This window comes from Thermothelomyces heterothallicus (genome assembly GCF_042370625.1).
Source record: "Thermothelomyces heterothallicus CBS 202.75 unplaced genomic scaffold P884_scaffold_19, whole genome shotgun sequence".
Taxonomy (NCBI): domain Eukaryota; kingdom Fungi; phylum Ascomycota; class Sordariomycetes; order Sordariales; family Chaetomiaceae; genus Thermothelomyces; species Thermothelomyces heterothallicus.
In genome coordinates this window covers 267,693-286,977 of record NW_027192580.1, presented here as the reverse complement: position 1 = coordinate 286,977, position 19,285 = coordinate 267,693, and the positions used below count along the sequence as shown (strand labels likewise).

Sequence of the window (19,285 nt, the reverse complement as noted above, 5' to 3'; positions counted from 1 at the left end):
GGGTTCCTACTAGGATGGATAGTGGTGTTGGTCGGAAAAGAAAACTCTGGAAAGACGCAATAGAGGTTATTTGCACGTTCTGCGGCCACGATCGCAATCGTTCCAAAGACCCTCGGATCTGACTCCCGGTGATGATGCACTCTAAGTAAACTGTGACCTGAGATGCGAAAAGGAGGCGATTCCCCAGATTATGTTGTTGTTCGAGCACTTCGTCCCCCTCCTCTCTGGGACATCATCGTCAAACGACAGTCAAAGAGTCAACCCGATTCAGCGAGCCAAGTAGAGATAAAGACATTACACGCATCCCTGAAAAGACTAGTACTTCAATCCAAAAAGCCTCTCTGCCTGGGTCAGAGGAGCAGAATGCCTTTTGTTCTTCTCTCCGAGTTCGTTTCCCCACGACCTAGGCCAACCCTCCCGCCCTTCTCCTCCCACATCCGAGCCCGTTTGCTCTTCCCCCACTCGGCTTCACACACCACCAAGCTATCCAGTCATCCAGTCATATACCGAGAGAGAAGTAGAGATACCTTACTCCGACATCCAAACCTGCCAACACATGCCTGCACGCAAACATACCGGTCATATCGCTCACATTCATTCATAAAACGTCATGATCGTGCTCTTCATGCCGAACCTCGCCCGAACCCCACCGTCCGCCCACCCATCCACCCATGACAGTTGCATAGCTGGTCTGCTCAGACCCCAACTCGAGCAAAGCTTGGACAGAATAATGATGCGGGGATGTGAACCCTAAAGAAAACAAACGGAGCCGAGAGGGGAAAGCAAGGTAAAAAAAGAAATAGAGTAAAAAACGGAGAAGAAAAGAAAAGACCGCTAACTGCGGTAACGATAGCCGGAGGGCTATAAGCAAAAGAAGCGTTTATACGAGTGACGCGGCTGCTCCCTCAACTCCCCACTGCACCGATGCTATCGTCAGGCAACCCCGGCTCCACATAGTTCACCCACTCCGAGACGCGGCTCGCGCCCCGGCCGAATCCGGCCAGTCCCGCCAGCACTGACGACCTCGGGATGTCGTACTTGCTATGCTCCCGATGGGCCTGAGTGGGTGGGCGCCTTCTGACGTGCGGTGCGCGCGGCGACCCGTTGGCGGCGGCGGCGGCGGCAGCAGCAGCAGCAGCAGCAGCAGCGTTCATGTCCGCAGCCACCACCTCGTGCACGCTGGGATGGTGTGGCTGCTGCTGCGGCATCATGGGAGGCATGCCTGGTCCCATTCTGGGGGGCGCAGGATGCGAGTGCAGGTGCGCGTGAGGATGTCCGTGGTGCAATGGCGGGCCGAACCAATCCGGAAGGGGGGGACCCATGCCAGCGCCGGGGCCGTAGACGTCTTCGTCCATGGTGTGGTGTCTTCGGGGGGGAGCTACCGGCGGCGGAGGGGCCGGTGCCATAGGCATGGTTGTTCCGATGTGGGTGGCGGCTCGGGATGGCGGTGCCGTGGCGCGAGACGGACTCAAGGGACCCAGAGCACCGGCCGGGCTGAGCGCCCCGGGACCGACCGGAGCAGCGGGGCTTTGTCTGGGTTCCTTCTTGAATCTGCCGGCTAAACGCCTCTCGAGCGAGGATGCCCGGCGCCTCTCAGGCGAGGGAGCGCGCCGTCTCTCTTCTGGAGCCGGCATCGGCCTTTCGGGCGACGGATACCGGGTGGGCAGTTGCCACACATCCGGCGACGTAGGCCGTGATCCCGACGGGAAAGTATGCCGCCTATCACGAGACCGGGGACGCCGTTCCTGGTGGAGCGCCTGCGCCGGCCAGAGATCCGGAGAGCGAGGGCGCCGTCGCTCCGGCGGGTAGCTGTCCATCATGTAGTCGTCGAATCTCTCCGGAGACTCATAGCGCATCGCTCGGCTCCGATGTACCGCGGTGCCGTAGTCGAAATCGGGCGTCGAGCGATCGAAAGCCGGGCGTGAAGGCGGCTCGAATGCGGAGCGGGGGGGCGGGGGCGCCGGCGGCACATGGGGCTGCGGGGGTAACGGGGCGACGACGGTTGCTGCTCGGCGGTGGTAGTCTTCGTCCACAAAAGAGGCGGCGTAGTCTCGCGCCTCCACGCGCCGGCGGCGATCTCGACGGGGGGTGACATCATCAAAGTTGTACTCGTCTCGCCGCCGGTCAAAGTCGCTGTGGTGGCCGGTCTCGTCAAAAGAGTGCATCCTCCGCGCGGAATGGTCCTCGCGGAACTCATGGAAACGGCGTATATGCGCGTCTTCCTCGTAACTCGACGGGCGCGGCCGAGCAGTAGCAGCAACGGGAGGGGCAAAATCGGAGCGAAATTCCCGAGGCGAGGGCGGCCGAGAGGCGAAAGGGTTAGGCCGCGAATTCACCGTGTCCATGTCGAAGAAGTCGTCCTTGGACCACGGGCAGTCACAAGTCTTCCACTTCCCGCCGCATCCTAGGCAAAGCTCTGCACCACAACGGCTGGATGAGGAAACGTGTGCGTGTGAGCAAGCGGCAAGAGGACACAGAGCGAAGCGAAAGAGAGGCGAACGACTTACCAGATCGCGTGGTTGCGGGTGCCCTTGACCTCCACCACGGCTTTGCAGCGGTAGCAGCGTTGCCAAGGCTCCCTGGTCGGCTGTTCTGCGAACAAGGCGGAATCATTGCCTCCTGTGCAGTTGGGCTCGGGGTGCCACCGACCGTTGCAAGATCCGCAGATTTTGGTCCTGCAGCGGGTACACCTGCCCTGCCACCGGCCGCCCTCGCTACGCATATTCTCGGGCTTCATCATCTCACCGCACCTCCGCGAGGGACAAGGGAAACCCCTTCCGCTGGTGTGCTCCTTGTACTTCTCGTTCCAGTCTTTCTTGAAGCCCGAGTCAAACAGCATATCAACGTACCGCGGGGGGATATTGTCGGAGGTGCAGCAGCGCGGTGGCATGTATTGCTCCGGGTCGGTGAGCGATCGCTTGAAGGCTTTGCGCAGACAGGAGTGGCACATGCGGTGGCAGCATTTTAGCTTGACCGTCTTGCTCCGGGGAACCGTGTCGTCCCTGCAAGACACGCACACGGTAGTACTAGAGCTGGAGTGTCAGATTGGGAAAAAGACGTCGCCGTCATCTGCTTGGCCGGGGTCCCCCGGGGCGGGGAGAAGGGAGGGGAGAACTGACCCTTCCGCTGGCTTTTCCGGTTGAGGAGTGCGGGGTGTGGATGCGGCGAAATCGCCAAATAAGCTGGACCGCCTGGCTGAGGAGGCCAGGCTGTAGGAGGAGGCAGCATGGTGCCGCTTGAAGGACGAAGCAGGCCGCGAAGATATATAGACGTCGGATTCGTAGTGCCTTCTCGAAGGCCTGGCACTGTACGACGCATTAGCACACTTGAGGGTACGAATGAACGGCATGGAATGGCTCCGTAGCCTTGTTTGTAATGGAACACCTACCTCTTTGATCTCGACCGAGACCGGCGCGTCCCGTCAAGGCTAGGGGGTCCGGAAACGGTAATGTCCCTGGGCCGGCGGTAGGAGTCACGCCTGCTGGAGGCAGGGCGGGATAGCGAGCGATGCCTGGCGACCGACGGGGCGTACCTCGACGTGCCGTCGCCGTCGTCCTCTTCATAGACCATCTCCGGGCGGCGGCTCAGTCGCTCCTGCAGAGAGTTGCGGACGGCGGCGGCGGCGGCCGAAGGAGCAGAGGGAATGGGAGGGGCCATCGGGGCCGGCGGGGGGGGTTTCCCAGAAGCGAGGATGACCTGTTCCGAATCCGAGCCCGAGGTGGCGCCGGTGTCGTCTTCCGAGTCAGAGACGGAGGTCCTGGGGGAGCGGCGAGACTCGGGGGTCGACCGGTAGCGATGGGCGGATCGGGGGCTCGACTCGCGGCGAGCTATGGTTTGGCGACTGGCGGGGCGCGAGGGACCCGAAGGTGCGGGTGCGGCGTCGTCAGTGTCGTCGGCGTCGTCCTCCTCGATGACGCAGGTTGGGCGCCGATGGGCGGGCGGCGTGTCGGGGGGCGGCACAGGCGCGTTGGGCACCCGCGTGCTCTTCAGGCGTCGCCTCATTGAACGTTGCGGGGTCTTGGCCGGGGCGGTGGTGTCCGAAGAGGACGTGTCCGAGCTCGTGGAGGCCGGGATCTGAGGACGGGGTCGCCGCCGTTGTTTCCTGGGCGAGGTGGACGGAGCTTTGGCTTCGTCGGCATCGTCAGACGACGACGACTCGACAAGGTCCTTGTCTATATCTCCCGGGCGTTTCCAGCGAGGCGACGCACGGGAGCGTGGCTCGCCGGTCCTTGGCCAATCATTTGCGGGCTGTGCCTTCGATTTGCCGGCGTGTTTCTTGCGTCGCGAGGTGCCGGGCCCGCCCTGCCGCCGGTCGACGTCGGCCATTCGTCCCGGTGTTCAGCCCCGCGGTTGCAGCCAGCGGCAGAAGCATTCGAGGTCCAAGTGCGTGCGACGGCTCCGGGAATTGGTCCCCCTCTTCTGCTGCGTGTGCGTTGGATGTGTGTCTGAGTGTGTGCGTGCGGATGTGCGTGTGCGTGTGCGTGTGCGTCGGGCAGCCGCGCGGTGGGAGGAGATATGGGGGCTTGGGATGGCAGAAGTTTAGGCGATCAAAGGTGTCGGCCAGCTGGTTGAGCGCGGTTGGCCGGGCAAGGGCGGGTCTATGGATGCCCCAATCGCGGATGGTCGACGTGCATTGCCAGCACAACACGCCTTCCCTCGAACGACGGGCCACCCTGGCAGGGGCTGGGAACCTAATCCTGGACGAGAGCCTGATAATTAGCCCAACAAGGCCTCCAAATTACACGCCAAAGAATCGGTGCCGGCTGCTTTGGGCTCTGCCGCGATGATAAGCGGCCTGAGAGCGAGAGATGGGAGACGGGGAGGTGAGGGCGAGACCGAAGGGATCTACTTGCGTAGATGCGGGGAAGGTGTAGATGGTTTCTCGGAAGGAGGTTCAGATGAGGGGTGGCGATGCGGTGATGCGGCGATGGGACGAGACGGGAATCGCTCCAGAGGTCGCTAACGGCGCCCTAAGCCTTCTTGAGCTCCACAACCCGAGCCCCGTGAGTCGTGAGCGAGCAAGCCAAGTCCGCTGGCTTCACAAAAACGATCCTCCACTCTGCACACTTTGTCAGGCAGGCAGGGGAAGTTTTCGAAAGAGACTAAACAGAACGAGCCCGGCGTGCCAGGTGACGATGAGTGCCTCGGTGCAACGGGGCTGCTCTCGGCCCTCCCGTGTACGCAGCTGACCGGGCGGCAGGTCCAATGGGAATTTCGAAGGCGGGGGAGAGGTCGGTGTGATGCATCACGTGACCCAGGGCACGGCGACCCGAACGAACTTTTGGATGCAGTTGGGTCTGCGCCGATTCATCTCTCTTGTCGTTTCTTCGACCGTGGCATATCCGTACGCTGCATGAATTTCCCCGACATTATTTTTGGTACTACAGTACGTTGCACCATGGGGACCCCTTGGTCAGGGCCCATCCAGCAAACTTCCTCCCAGCAGGGAAGATGCATGTTTCGAGCTCAGGTTCTTTTCCTCCGCGCGGAGATCGTCCGTCAAACGAAAGGAACAGGACCCACACAGCCCCCCCCCCCCCCCCCCAAAAAAAAAAAACCCGGTTCCGCTATCCCCGCTCCCTGGCAGCCGGGCAGCCGGCAGCGGGCCTTGCCGGTTCGGCCCCGCATTCTGGCGAACGGCATTTAGCGGAACAGCCCGCTCCTCACATCCGGCCAGGGCCATGACGACACAGGCTGCCGTGCAGGTACGGAGCGTGTACGGAGTATCACACGTACATTCATACGGACATACTCGTGCACTAATGATGAGAATGTCGGGAATGTCGCCCGGGCGAGGAGAGATGGGAACGAGAAGGAGTCAAATAAATGCAAAGAAGGATGCGCCGACGCGGACGGAACCCCTTGACATGACGAGAAGGGAGGACTCGCAAATCCTGCGATATCTCTGGTCCGGACCGGTAATGAGAACTACAAGCACCACGGCCGGCCCCACCTGTCCCGGTTCTGCGCTGCTGTCGCAGTCCGATGCGAGGCCCCCGAAGACGGGGCTTGGTGTGCCCGGCTCCGGCCATTCTTTGACCGGACGGGGAATGCCATGTACGACGCAGTAGTTACTGGTCGGCCACCTTCGGGTTTCCACGCTACCTGCCAATTGGGATAACTATCGCCATCCTGTCGGGGATGACTTGCACCTATGGACCACTCCGCCGATAAACCGAACGCGGGGTGCTCCAAGGGTACCCACTCCGAGCAGGCCGACCATGGGCCGCCGATCGAGCCATGCCGTGCAACCGACGGCCATGAAACCTGTACCTGATGCCGATTTCTTGGGCGTCAATAGGCACATACGCAACGTGAATTCAATCCAAGTCTCTTGCAAATATGCAAGTATGCAGGCTTCCGAGTTGAAGACGCCTACAACGGCATCTTAGGGCTTCACTTCACTGGCGATTACGAACCACCCACGGCTTGTCGGTTCAAGAAGATAAAAAACAAAGTGAAATAACTACTGCCAAGGATAGAAAGAAAACACACGATTTGGAGGGGCTACGGTGGCAGGAAACCGAGCCTTTCTGAAGATTTGGAATTTGAAATGATGAAAGGAGAGACGCGCGGTTTGCAAGACAACCCAGAACGGTTCGCGTGGGCTGCCGTTCGGGCCACGGCAAAGTTCGACAAACACCGTCGCGCCATTCCTTCCCCCACCCTGGGGGCTTTGTAAGCGATTGTCATCCACGCCCATGTGGAGGACACGGCACACGCTGAGAATGATTCGAGCGATTCGAAGCTCCTGCGAACCCACTTTCCCGTTCTCCTCGGCGTCCGTGTTCGTCCTTTATTCCCGCAGGCCAGATTACCATGGAGATAGCGTTTGTATGTACCTTAGTTATGTACCGCAGGAAATTGGAACCTGCAGGATAACTATGCTTCGAGAATGCGTCGAGAACCACACCCCTGCCTGCGGGCTTTTGTGACACTACACTACCGACGGTACCTACGACGGTAAGGTACCCCTACATACGCGCTAAGTGGAGGCACCCAACGGCGCCAGCCGAGATCGGTCTTATCACTGCGTGTCTGACAAAAACGTGCCCTTTCAATGTTCCGTTTCTGTTCGATACACAGTTCGTACTACACTAGGTAGTACAAAGTAGACCAAGTAGTGTATTAGCATGGCGGGATGGAGACAATCCCCGTACGGAGTATTCCAACGTCAAACCCATAGTTAACAGCTGATCCTTGCTCAGTAACGCAACGTCGTAGATGTGCATACAGTAACGCCGCCGCTCTCCCCGCAAATCCACCTCGCAACACTCCTTCGTATAGCAAGGATGCATTGGCTTGTTTACCATGCCCGGGGGCGGCCGGTGGGGCCCCGCCGGGGGGGGGGGGTGCGCGCTGGATAACTAACCCATCCGCTCAACGAGTCTTGGGGGAAATGCGTTTGGCTCAAAGAAACAACTATGCGCCTCGCCACCATTGCACGATTAGTGACTCGGGTAAGGAACCGGGAGCCAATAACTGCCAAGTTACAATAACTACACTACTGTAGTATACGATGATGGACGGGAGGATGGGAATGCGTGATGTGGCAGATGGCAGGTCTGGGCGCTTTTCGGCGTTGTTGCTCCCTCCCCAACCCCACCCGCTTCTGCCGATGGAAAGAAAGTAACCAAGGGCGAAGAGAGAATAACTAACTAGAGAGAAGCGTGCGGAATTGCGCGCTAGCACGAAGCCCCGCCGTTCAATCCGATCTTGACCGGGACGAAGCAGAAACGAGACAAAAGGAAGAGAAAAAAGATAAATGCGCTTATGCTCATTTGGGGAAGTCCACCGAGAGTGCACCCCCGTTGATTTTGATGGAAACACTTCTCCGATGAGGTTCCTCCCCATCGAGGCCATCCGACTCTCACCAACCCTCCCCAACCACCGTTCCGCTTCCCATACAAATGTGCGGCCGTGCCCATGCTCGGCGATCGTTCCGGCCCTTGCATGTGGCGTCGGAGGACGGGCCCCGGTGAGATGGGAAACGAGGGGGGAGAAGGAGGAATACTTGGTGTGAGAAAGTGGGTAAGAGAAGGCCCCGCAATGCTGCACCCGTTGTGGTGGGCCGAGATGGATCATACAGGCACAGGGGAACCGAACCACTTAAGCCATGACCAAAGACCAAATATAGGACTCAAATGCCGCCGCCGATGGGCGTCATTGTTGTGGCTTGATCTCATGGACGCAAAGACCATCACCAGTTGTTCAGGAGATTCGATCACGACCTAAACGGTTCACCAGTACACCGGATGGAACTTGGGGAAATTGTTTTTTTTTTCTTTAGGCAACCTAACTCATACGGCTCGATCACCAAACCCTTGAGTACATATTGAATGGTATAAGCCCGGGGATATATCCAGCATCTTAATGAGATAGTACCGCAATGAATATCCAACAGAAACATCCGAAACGTAGCTAGCATGTTCTCACAAAGGCACTCCATCCCAACGCCAAACGGTGGTCGGTGTATCCCATGCCGATTTTGAACCCCCCCCCCCCTTTCCAGGTTTTCGTACTCGACGTTAGGAACCAGCCCCGGAGGGCTAAGATGCAACAAAAAAATAGGAATGCGTCCCCGTTCGGATTATGTCCCGAGCAGGGAGCGCATCAAGAAGAGAATGCGGGGAGCGGGGAATGGAGAGGTGGGAAGCGGCAGCTCGGGCCGGCTTCTCCGCATCCCAAAGGTCATCCGCAGCCTTGCTCAACAAGAGGTCAAATTGTGACTCGCTGCGGCAAACAGAGTGTGCAACCCCAGAACCGAGCCTGCAGATCCTCAGCAGTCTGCGTTTTGGCCGGACATTCTTCCCACTTGAAACTGCCAGCCCACTTTTTCAGGAACAGGGACAGGGAGACAGGGGAAGCATCCGTGTGCTTTCCCGACGTGCCAGCTCTTTTGTGCACATCTTGAGCACGGAAACCGGCTCAGAGGAAAACCAGGCGCGCAGTTTCGCAGCTGATGCCGTAGACCGCCGAAACCTCCGCTGTGCCCCAGCACTTGGTTGCGAGGGTGCCGGTCAGGAATGGCGGGGCTATCGCGTGATGTTTGACTGTTGGTAGCGTGCATCGTCGATGCCTTAGAACAAGTGTCCTGGCAGGAAGATCTGGGCGGGACGTTAGACGTTCGCAGTGGATGTGCGATGGCGCCACGCATCTCCCAGAAACAGAAAAGGGGAATCTGAAGGTGCAGGGGCCATAGTCGTTCCCACGGGGTCCGAAGCGTGGTCGATAGGAGGGAGCGAGGCAGGGTGCATGCTCGACGCACACGTTTCGGGAACGGCCCGCTCAGCGGATCAACCGCTCAGGAAAGTCCGGCGCCGGACCTCAGCTTCTTTGATGATTTCAGCCGAAAGGCTGAGGCTGGGAGAAAGAACGGCGTAGCGCTCAATTTCCAGGACCACGTCGTTGATGATTTGGTCGATTGCCTCGCGGTGGGGGACGAGGCTCCAGAGAATGGTAGACAGCGACGGTGACATTGTGGCACCCATGACGAGCAAGGTTTGCGACACGATGGAAAGCGCACCTTGCCAGAGGTAAGGCATGTGTCCGGCGTGACTGCGGTCAATTGGTTAGATTGGGAGGGGCGTCGACCAATAGGAGATGCGGGCAGGACACTTACTGCGCGGTAATGTGCTCCAATTGCCGGATGGAGGCTTCTAGGCACTTGGTACAGGCCTCCCGCACCGCGGGGTCCAATATGGCCTGTTCGTTGTCCAGGACCGCGAGGATGTACGGGCGGTAGATGATGGTCCGGCATGCGAAGAAGCGCAGCCTCAACACCGTCTGCACCGGATCGGGTAACATGGTGCGCGTAAATGGGAATTGCAGGGGCACCGGCAGGCTTTCGTACCACTGCGTCAGCTGGAAATCCAGCTCGGCAACCACCGGCTCGAGACTGGTCGTCGAGGCCATCGAGTCCTTGGAGTAAATGAGTTGGCTGACCCGGTTCAGCAATCGCCGGAGCGCGATTTCGGCCAAGAAGTACCATAGCTCGTCTCGCCCGACCGCCTCCTGTTCATCCCCCTCGAAACCGCAGGGCAAGCCCACATTCTCCTCAAACGCGACGACGCCAGAGTGGGGTAGATCCAACTCTGCGAGCAAGTCGCTCTCGAAGAGCAGGGCGTTCCAGTAGATTCGCTCGATAAGCTCTCGCTGGTCCGGAGGAACTCGGTTCGGCGTCATGAGCAGGAGCTGCAGTTTCGTGCTTGTGGTGCAGAGCAAGTTCCAGGCCTCCAGTGGCCGCACCAGGTAGAAGAGGTAGGCGGCCGCGAGCAGGTGGCATTGGGCGGCCAGGACGCTGTTGGAAGTCATCATGCCCGGGAGCAATGACCAAGCGGCCGTGAAGTACTGAAGGCCCGGGGGGTCCTCGTGCGGGACGATCCTGGATATGCTGCCTCTCAAGCTCGCCTGCCCGAGCGCCAAGACGAGAAGTACAATGCAGCTTTCTGGACCCTCCCTGAAGCCGTTGGATAGGGCGATCCGGTAGTGGCTCCGCCAGGTGTATGGGTTGACGCAGGCGTACCACACATTGACTCGGTCAAAGTACGCCTCGATGTACGCATTCGTGTTGGACAAGTCGACGCAGGGCGTCTTCGCGAGCGAGTGCAGCGGTTCGCGGGCCATTTCAAGCTGGAGGAGAATCTGAGGGTCATACGGCCGCGAGACCAAGTCGCGGATCAGCGGCCATTGCAGAAGGTGTAGGGCCGCGTTGGTGTGCACCTTTGGCATAGTTGAGATGTTTGTCGAGTTTGCCGACCAGGTCCCCAGGCCGCCGCTGGGGATGATGGAGACAAAATTGCTGCTCGGGTCCCGCACCAGGAGGTTATCCCCGCTCAGGGCGGTTCCATTGCTCATGTTTGGCGAGTCGTGAGACAAGTTGATACTGTTTCCTTGGTTGGCAACCAGGTTCATCTGCAGAAGGCTCTCAATCCTGTTAAGGCGCTCCAGGATGAGCTTGTCCCCCGCGTCGAGCTTGATGCCGGGCTCGCGATAAATGCACTCTGCACCAAGCTCTGTGCAGAGCTTGCATTTCGGTTTCGTACCGTCACATCTCGACTTTCTCGAGCGGCAGACTTCGCACTACCGACTGGTCAGTATCGGGGAAACACGGTTCGGTTGCGATTCCAACGTACGGCAATAGTCGCTCTCCGCCTAGGATAATCGACGGCGGCATCTGTATTTCTCCTCTTGAGCGGATTAACGCCCTCTTCACCCGCAGACTTGGGGATGCCGTTCGTGATCGTCTCCGGCCTGTTATCCGACGACTGCGATAGGTTGCGGGCTTTCTGGGCCGAGCCGAGGATGCCTTCCCGGCTGAAGTTCGGAGTCCGTGTTGCCGCCTTGAGCGAGTTCGGAGACTTGATCGTGTTGGCGCCGTTAGCGCCGGCAGAGAGCTGCTGCGGAGAGGGTATCTCGACGGTGAAGTCCCGATTCGGCAGCGGCGGGTACTGCCTGACGACCGTGGCGCCGGCCGCGGCAGCAGTAGTCATGGTGGCCGTGACCGAGTGGGGCGAGTCGCCGTTGGAGGAGGGCGACATGCTGAGCTCTGCAGACCGCGACACCAGGCGGACGGGGGCCTTTTAGCGTGTCCACAAGTTTGGAGACAGTGAATTCGTCGACGATTCCTTTTTTTTATTTGTTTATTTTTTTTCTTTTAGGTCTTTTGTTTCTTCGATTTGGACGACCGGTCAGCAACGTCCGCGGCTGCTCCAGACGCCGCAAGCACCGAAAACACTAGGACCCGCGGCTCGCAGTCGAAGTCGCATTATCGTGCCGCTACCGACAAGACCGAAGAGCCAGTGCCGGATGACTGGTTTGGCGCAGGCGATGGTGCGTCAGGTTCGGGCGGAAAGGGCTTGGTAGGGAAATTGGGAGGGAAGCTGCGCCGGGATTTTGGGGACCGGAAGGTGACGGATTCATATGTCTCCCATCCCCCACAACGGGGTACAGCCTTTGCGAGACAAGCTGGGGACCCCAATCAGGGGGCGCGGCCGCAGTCCGTGAACCAATGTACCCCGAACCACAGCAGGCAAGGGCTGGCGCGTGTCTGGGGCAGGCACTTGTACCGTGCTAACGAAAACGGCGAGTCTCTGCGGGGGGAGGCGCCTGGACCTGTTAACTTAGAAGGAAGCCGGGAAAGCCTGCCATTGACTAACGGAGGGCGGGCGGCGGGGAGCAGGGGTAGAATGCACTAGTGCCGACCGGGGTGAGGAGACGACTGCGGTTGCGCACGAAAGGCCCTTGCCGAGGGTTGCATGGACGCTTCGAAAGAAGATGCATTGTGAGGTGCTTCGAATGTCGGCTTTCTCCCGGGTTTTTGTCTCTAGCCCTGCTCCGAGCGTGGAGATGTCTACTAGTACTCCGTACAGAGTAGGGGTGGGGCCAAAAAGAGACTGCAATGGTTCGCGCGCCAAACCGAAACAACTGTGGTCTTTCTCCACCAGACCAAATACACTAGCTATCACCAAAGACCTGCCACGCCCTTGAAAATTCTGGGGAGCTGCACAACGCGATCAGGGCGGCCGTGTCATTGGTGGCAAATGGGCAACGAGACACCGACTGCTGATACTACCGCAGTAGTGTACACAATAGAGGTACGAAGTGGTGTCTTTCACATTAGCACGCCCAGGCCAGGCCGGCATGAGAAATGGTGGGTCAGGAAGTTTGGGTGTGCGGAGAGAAGCAAATGAAGGAGGGCATGCCAACCAAAAAAACGCGGGGGTGGGGTTTCCGATTCGAACCGCTCGCAGCGATCACTGGGCCACTTTTTTTTTTTTTTTTTTTTTGGGTCGAGGTCCGCAGCTTCCCGCTGCCATCAGTCAACTCTCCTGTATACCCTTCGAAGTTGCGTCGCCGAGTTTCAGGACATTGTTTCCCATAATCCACCGTCTCACCGTCGGGTCCCAATTCTGCATTCCTTTCGTAACGCAGAAGTGAGCTTTTTAGCTCGCGAAGGGATTGGTGAGTGTCGGAAGCGAGAACTGCAAAGAGAAGCAGGCCCTATCCATGTAGGGGTCCGAGCATTCCATCCAACCTCCTCTAGGTGGCATCCTAGGTCCGCCGATCATGTCACTCAGCGACGGGTGGTGTGTTGACGGGCGGACTTGGGCGCCAAAAGACCTCGCGTACAGTATCCTCTGGGCGATAGGAAATACAAGTACTAGTATGCATAGCATGATGATAGGTGTGAATGGCGTCGAGCGCCTGCCACGCCGCAGTCTTTCGAATGAATCATCACCCCTTGACTAACGAACACTGGTAGCTGAAGCGGACAACAACCGCGACAGCGCTCGCGTCTCTTGCTTTGCTTGGAGTGCGGTAGTAAATCTCAACAGTTCTAAGCAACCTCGATAGAAGAACATGCCACCTTGGTGGCAGGAGAACGCCTTCTATCCGCTCGAGATGGAAACAGTCATTGAAAAGGAGCTGGAATTTCTTCAATGCGCACAGGAGCAATTCCGCAACACGGCGAGGTGAAGCCTCAGCAAACCTTTCATCCCCTTCTTTTAGCATAAATTCGGCAGCCGCTTGACGCTACCTGCATTAGCAATCTCTTGGCTGCTGAACCACGTCAGACCAAGGCTCGGGTTTCCCGCATCGTCCGGCAACAGGGTCCCTTAGAAGACGGGTCGAAGGCTTCGAGAAGCGGCCCCCTTCCCCCACCCCCCAACACACCGCACTGGGCGCTTTTCGTCTGATTGTCCGGACACTAGCTGCAGGATGGCAGGACAAGATCATCGCTCGAAGCAGCAAGCGCGGGGACAGGCTGCACCCTCCGGGTATGCCGTGTTGTGCACCGTACCATGTATCTGCGCACGCGCGTCATCCAATCCCTCTGCCTGGTATGGCTGGCTTCCACTGCATGTTGAGCCCTGACCTGATTTTCGGGTTACGGGGACTGTGACAGCCGGTATTTCGAGACGCTGCCGCCGCCCTTCCGTCATGCACAGGCACGCGGTTAATTTTTTTTTTTTTTTTTTTTGCATCCATACTGAACATGCAAACGACAGCTTGAGGGTCATGTGAATACGGGTGCTCTCCGTCTCCGCACACAGAATCGACTGCTTCCGCCGCAAATGAGGACTCCTTCCTTTCTTGTTGGGGCACAAGACCTCGTGAGCACCACGATCCACCCTAAGATCGCCACCGTCAGCGAGTCTGTGGTACCTGGCCTGTCGAGCAAGCCGTGTCCTATTTCGGGTAACCGAGCGGACCCTGACACCGCCGCAGTACGGGGTAGGAACAGTGCCGTCTCAGATGCATTCCTTACCTAGGTAACTAGTTAGGTAGGTGTGTACCTACTGTAGGCAAGGAAGTCAGGTATCTCTTATGGATGTACGGACTACAGGACAATACATCCAAGGTAAGGTAGGACGGACATTGTCTACAGCAACGGCAGTATCTCTGCAGAATGTACTGTACAGTACATACGTAATCCGTATACACACGAACATGCTACCGTCGGCTATACCATCTATATCGTCATGGAGACCGCCAACAACAACGATGTCCGAGACAACAAACTCCCAAGGAAGTAAGCCTTGCGTGGGCACTCTGTAGTTGGTGTGCATTAGTGGAGCGCACCGGTCCTGAACGTAGTGTACGGACTACACTCAGCGCAAGTGAAGTGCTAATAATGGTCCCTGCGCAAAATAGTGTTAGCGGTCCCAGGCGGCTCCACTGATTCCAAATCCCGGGTCGGCCACAGCGGTAACTCCAAGTGTTGGGCTTTGCAGAAAACGTAACTACTCTGCAATCCGTCGTACACAATGTATGTGCGGATTACAGTACGTACTTCGCTACTGCCGCGTCCTTTTCTTGGACCGAGTTTCCGGCGTGGAGGATGAAGGAGTGGCGGTGCATCCTTGGTTCGTTACGTAGATGTGTATGTACGGATTACTGTAGTAGTTGCAGCGGGGTGGTTGTTGCTGATCGCTTGCACTGTGCACGTGCAATTCGTTGCGCAGCCTGCTTTCTCTTGCTTTTAGGAGCCCTCCAATTCGTAGACGGGGTGAACACCGAAGGAGCCTTCGGACCGAATAGTTGCAATCAAAGTAGTTCTCTCTCAACAACCCCCATACAAGTATGGACGATGGCAGCCAGACGCGAACGCCAAGCAAAACAAGAAGACCACGCCGCAGAGCAGGAACCAGTGTAGGCATGACTATAGGCATCGCGACTATGTGCGTATGTATGTACTCAATGTATGTACATGGATACATACATCGAAAGAAGCTCTTTCGGTCTGACAGACGAGAGAAGCTCTGCGGGCTCCCGTCGGCAACCCGACTTCCTGGGATTCGGTGCTAGGCCATGGCGCGTGCCGCGTGCCGCGCGGTCAGGGGACTCCCGGAGCCGACAGCCGAATACCTCCGTATATTAATCAATAGCCCGAGGCCACTCATCGCTGCGTCTCGACCATCTGGACCCCAGCTCGGGAGGGGCGTTGTGGCGATCGGGAATCATCTCCAGCGCAGCACCGCAGGCCTCGGCCCAATTGCTAAAGGCTAAGTTATTACCCCGTGACTGCTAGCGACTACATACCTAGGTATATGCGGTTATATAATAGTTGCAGCGAAATTTCATCACTGCGACTCCGCGACGCCTGCCTTTTGAACAGCGACCCGCCGCAGAACTTCCCCCCTTCCGTCCCCCGTCCAACCGGCCGAGTCTTCCGCCGTCTGCCCTTCGCCGGGTGCTGAGGTCTGGGTCCGGCCGAAGCGCCGTGCTCTCCGCTGTCTTGGACCCTCCGGAGGCCCCCCGCGGTGTTGCGAACCGGGGGCGGAGAAGAAAAAGGGAAAAGGGGGGGTGGAAAGGGGGGGGGAGGGAAGCGGCGGACGACCGACCGGGCGTTTGAGGGCGCCGTAGTCATCTGCCGTAAATGCCTATGGCTCACCCCTTCTCTCTTTTTTTTTTTTCCTCCTCCTGATACCATTCCCATCCGCACACCGGTGATACCCTCGATTGTGATGGTGAGGCGCGGCAGAGTATGGGTACGCGTTTGACGGTTACTGACAGCTGACATTTCTTCCGAGGCAGAAAAATATATTACCTTCAGTAGTTCCCGCCGCCGATAGCTCTTCCCATGAACATCACCGCATAAAGACCATTGAGACACACGACCACTTCATTGTTGCCTCGTTCCTTCCCTCGAGTAGGGCCTATCCTCATCAGCCCACGCGCGCGGCCGGGTACCGGGTCCACCGGATGACTCCGCCATCTCCGGCATCCGTTCGTTGCAGGACAGAGTTAACTTATCTGTACACGTACACTATGCACGGATTAGTGTACGGTAGGTATCTGGACGCGACGGTGCCTTCCATTTTCCTCCCCCCACCCTCCCCAGGCGGCCTTTGGCTGCGGACGAGATCTGAGCTGTCTGACGTCTTGCGCATCAAACCGTCCGAATTGGGGTTGGCCGCTGCGCTACTGTGTATTGTACTCCGTAGAATGTTCCGACATGGGGCTAGCGTCGTTCCCGAGCCTGTCGGCTTTTCCTCTTTTCTCTCAAGTCTGGTCGCTTGGCACCGCGCACGATCACCCACCGAGAGCGAGACCGAACTCGGTGGATCTCGGACCACCTTCTCCTCGATCTTTCTTTCTCTGCTTTTTTTTTTTTTTCCGTTTTTGCCATCTTCTTACCCCGAAAGGACTGCCGCCCGGAGTACCAGGTGCAGTATTGGTCCTGATCTCCTCAGTTAGTGCCCTCTGAAATCCCCCGCGCCAGTAATGTAGTCTACGAACTACTCCGTGCAAAATGTGTATCTATGTACGGACGTACACCCGTACAGTTTCAGGGGTTGCCAACGTGAACACCGTCGCGCTGCGTGGTCAGTCAGCACCGGATCGAATATTGGCTGCTGATCCGCGTCCGAGCTCAAACCTTCTCTTGGGCGAAGGGGAGAAGAGGAGGGGGGTGAAAAGGGGGGGAGGGGTCTCAGTAACTAAGCATTATTAGCGTGGTGGGTCTAATCTGAGCTCGCGCGCGGGTTTGATCCGAGACAACTTGATCCGAGATGCAGTACCAAGATGTAACTAGTGTATGCGTTTATCTGAATTCTAGGCACATACACTAGTTATTACAAGGATTACAATCATACTATAATACACGCTCCGTGTAGGTGGCAGCAGCATTAAGTGCTCGTGGTTATGGAAGGGGTCAACTGGTTACTAGGGAGCTCTCGAGACCGTCCGTGAACAACATTAGCTTCCAATGAAACGGATCTCTCTCGGTCCGGATCCGGCAGGTAATGAAGGGGGCTGCCCGGCACCTCGTGCGGCGAGTTTCTCATGCCCTCAAGACAAACTCACCCGTAACTTGGGTGACGAGACCGGGGGGGTTCAGATCTACGTAGATCCGGGGAGGTTCAGCGGGACGCTCGGCAGCAGAGAAGGGATCGACCCGGTTTCACATCCTGCAACCTCCCTGGCCTTCTTCATCCACCTCTCTTCGGAATCTCCATGAAGGGTATGCTGTGCGCGGGGGAGTGACTACCTAGAGCATGCATGGTCACTGGCGATGGCGCTCGTGCCGCTGCGATTCTGGTAAGCTCTTGTCCTATCTCCTAGCCGCCTTCTCTCGCGATTCTGTTCGTCTGGCCACCCGCCCGCGCTAAGATGATAAGACGGATATTAATTTCGCCAGTCGGCTTCCTTCTCTAGAGAATCTAGATACCATGATGAATGAAAAAGAAAGACGCGAAACCAAACCAAAGAGACAGCGCGTCATACCTGCGCCTCTCCGACCCCGAATCCTACTGCTTAAACGTGGCAAAGTTGGGCATCCCCTCGACATCTCCTTCGGCAATGGCGTTGCCGATCTTGCCAGTAGAAGGGTCGCGCTCAAAGACGACGACGCGGCCGTCGGACTGCAGCGCAGAAGCAACGCGGGTGCCGTCGCTGTTGAAGGAGAAGTGGCGCGGGTTGATGCCGCCCGCAGGGGCCGACTGCACGTGGGTGAGGGCGCCCGTCTCCTTGTCGATGGAGAAGGTGATGAGCGGGTCCGAGGGCACCTTGGTGCCGTTGGCAACCGTGTACTCGAGCGAGCTCTCAAAGCGAGACGAGAGGGTAAGGAAGTTGCTCCCGGGCTGTGAAGCGGTCAGTAAACCAATCAGTATCTTAGGAGGCAACGAGGCTTCTGTAGACGTACGGCGATCCAAAGTTCGGCCGCAGCCGTGTCCTCCGGGAGCGGCTTGTCGTCACCGTGGGTTGTGGAGTTGTGGATCCGGGTGAAGGTGAGGCTATCGTCGTCATTGTACGCGACGGAGAAGCCCTGGAGCAAGTTCGAGAGCTCGCCGACGAGATAGAAGAAGGTCTTGTCTCCAGACTTGAAGAAGGCGCCATGCCTAGGACCAGTACCACGGTCAAAGTCGGTGTAGCTCGGCTGCCGGAACTGTCAGTACCCGGTAATCTCTGCACGGGTCGGGAGGGGCCACACATACCTTCTCGACATACTCCAGCGTCTCCTTGTCCACCCTCAGGACGCGAATCTGATCGGCGCCCAGGTCGGGGAAGACGAGGAACTCGCCCGTGGGATCCAGGATGGCCTCATGAGGCCGGGCTGAGTTCTGCGGGTCAGGAAGGCCGTCGGTCGGGGCCGGGTACACGAGGGACTTGAGCAGCTTAATCGCAGCGGGATCGGCAATGTTGAATGTATCGATACCGCCTCCGGCACTACGGGCAACAGCCTGTTAGCCTCGATCCCCCTCTCCCCCCCCCCCCCCCCCCCCCCCCCCCCCCCCCCCCCCCAAAAAAAAAAAAATTGCATAAGGTCTCTCGCTATTCAAACCTTGCGGGACAGACGCCAGACCGCAGCACTTGCGCCCGGCCTGACCCCGGACTCGGTATGGTGCCCTCGGGAAAGGGGAAATACTCACTAATCAGCCACTGCCAATCCACGGCCGTCCTTGCCGTAGATGACGGTGCTCACTGGGCCTCCAACGGTCTCATGTTGGCTCAGGTTGGTGAAGCTTTTATCGTCATTGATCTTGAGCGAGTGCAGGGTGCCGTGGTCGCCACCCCAGGCTTCGTCGACGCAGTAGAGAACGTCACCAGCCTGGGTCAACCAAGAAGGATAGGGGCCGCAAGTGTCGGACTGGGCAACGACTTCCAGCTTGGACCCGTCCAGCTTGAGGGTGAGGAGCTTGCCCTGCGCGCCCTCACCCGCGGGGTAAGTGGTGACCCAGAGGAGATCTGAAGCGCTACCGCCGCCACAGACCGGGGCGGCGGTCGCCAGCCGGAAGCCGGCGGAGAGGGCGAAAGCGACGCCGTAGGAAGTCCGCAT

At 58.3% G+C, this 19,285-nt stretch overlaps 4 protein-coding genes across 4 annotated transcripts; 1 reads left to right on the top strand and 3 right to left on the bottom strand.

Annotated features, from left to right (window-relative positions):
- The first annotated feature begins 72 nt into the window (after positions 1-72).
- Positions 73-790, top strand: P884DRAFT_45270 (uncharacterized protein). The gene has a single exon (XM_069445901.1). It carries the CDS (start codon positions 163-165, stop codon positions 673-675), a length of 513 nt encoding a protein of 170 aa, XP_069295802.1. The 5' UTR covers positions 73-162; the 3' UTR covers positions 676-790.
- Positions 791-4,642, bottom strand: P884DRAFT_45274 (uncharacterized protein). Its single transcript, XM_069445902.1, has 4 exons — positions 3,389-4,642; positions 3,120-3,305; positions 2,508-3,026; positions 791-2,430 (listed from the first exon to the last, which is right to left on the bottom strand). The coding sequence occupies exons 1-4, from the start codon at positions 4,324-4,326 to the stop codon at positions 906-908; spliced, it is 3,168 nt and encodes a 1,055-aa protein (XP_069295801.1). The 5' UTR covers positions 4,327-4,642; the 3' UTR covers positions 791-905.
- A 4,654-nt stretch (positions 4,643-9,296) lies between these two features.
- On the bottom strand, positions 9,297-11,540 carry P884DRAFT_205199 (uncharacterized protein; the record flags this gene model as incomplete). Its single annotated transcript, XM_069438635.1, has 3 exons — positions 9,297-9,558; positions 9,623-11,082; positions 11,136-11,540. 3 exons carry the CDS (start codon positions 11,538-11,540, stop codon positions 9,297-9,299), a joined length of 2,127 nt encoding a protein of 708 aa, XP_069295800.1.
- Positions 11,541-17,756: 6,216 nt separating this feature from the next.
- On the bottom strand, positions 17,757-19,285 carry P884DRAFT_205598 (extracellular aldonolactonase; the record flags this gene model as incomplete). Its single annotated transcript, XM_069438664.1, has 4 exons — positions 17,757-18,089; positions 18,152-18,385; positions 18,444-18,675; positions 18,879-19,285. 4 exons carry the CDS (start codon positions 19,283-19,285, stop codon positions 17,757-17,759), a joined length of 1,206 nt encoding a protein of 401 aa, XP_069295799.1.

Coding starts and splice junctions, on each gene's coding strand:
- P884DRAFT_45270 (XM_069445901.1), top strand. CDS start 163: ATGCGAAAAGGAGGCGATTCCCCAGATTATGTTGTTGTTCGAGCACTT.
- P884DRAFT_45274 (XM_069445902.1), bottom strand. CDS start 4,326: ATGGCCGACGTCGACCGGCGGCAGGGCGGGCCCGGCACCTCGCGACGC. Junction 3,306..3,388: donor TCTCGGTCGAGATCAAAGAG/GTAGGTGTTCCA, acceptor TGCGTCGTACAG/TGCCAGGCCTTCGAGAAGGC. Junction 3,027..3,119: donor CCGGAAAAGCCAGCGGAAGG/GTCAGTTCTCCC, acceptor CTCCAGCTCTAG/TACTACCGTGTGCGTGTCTT.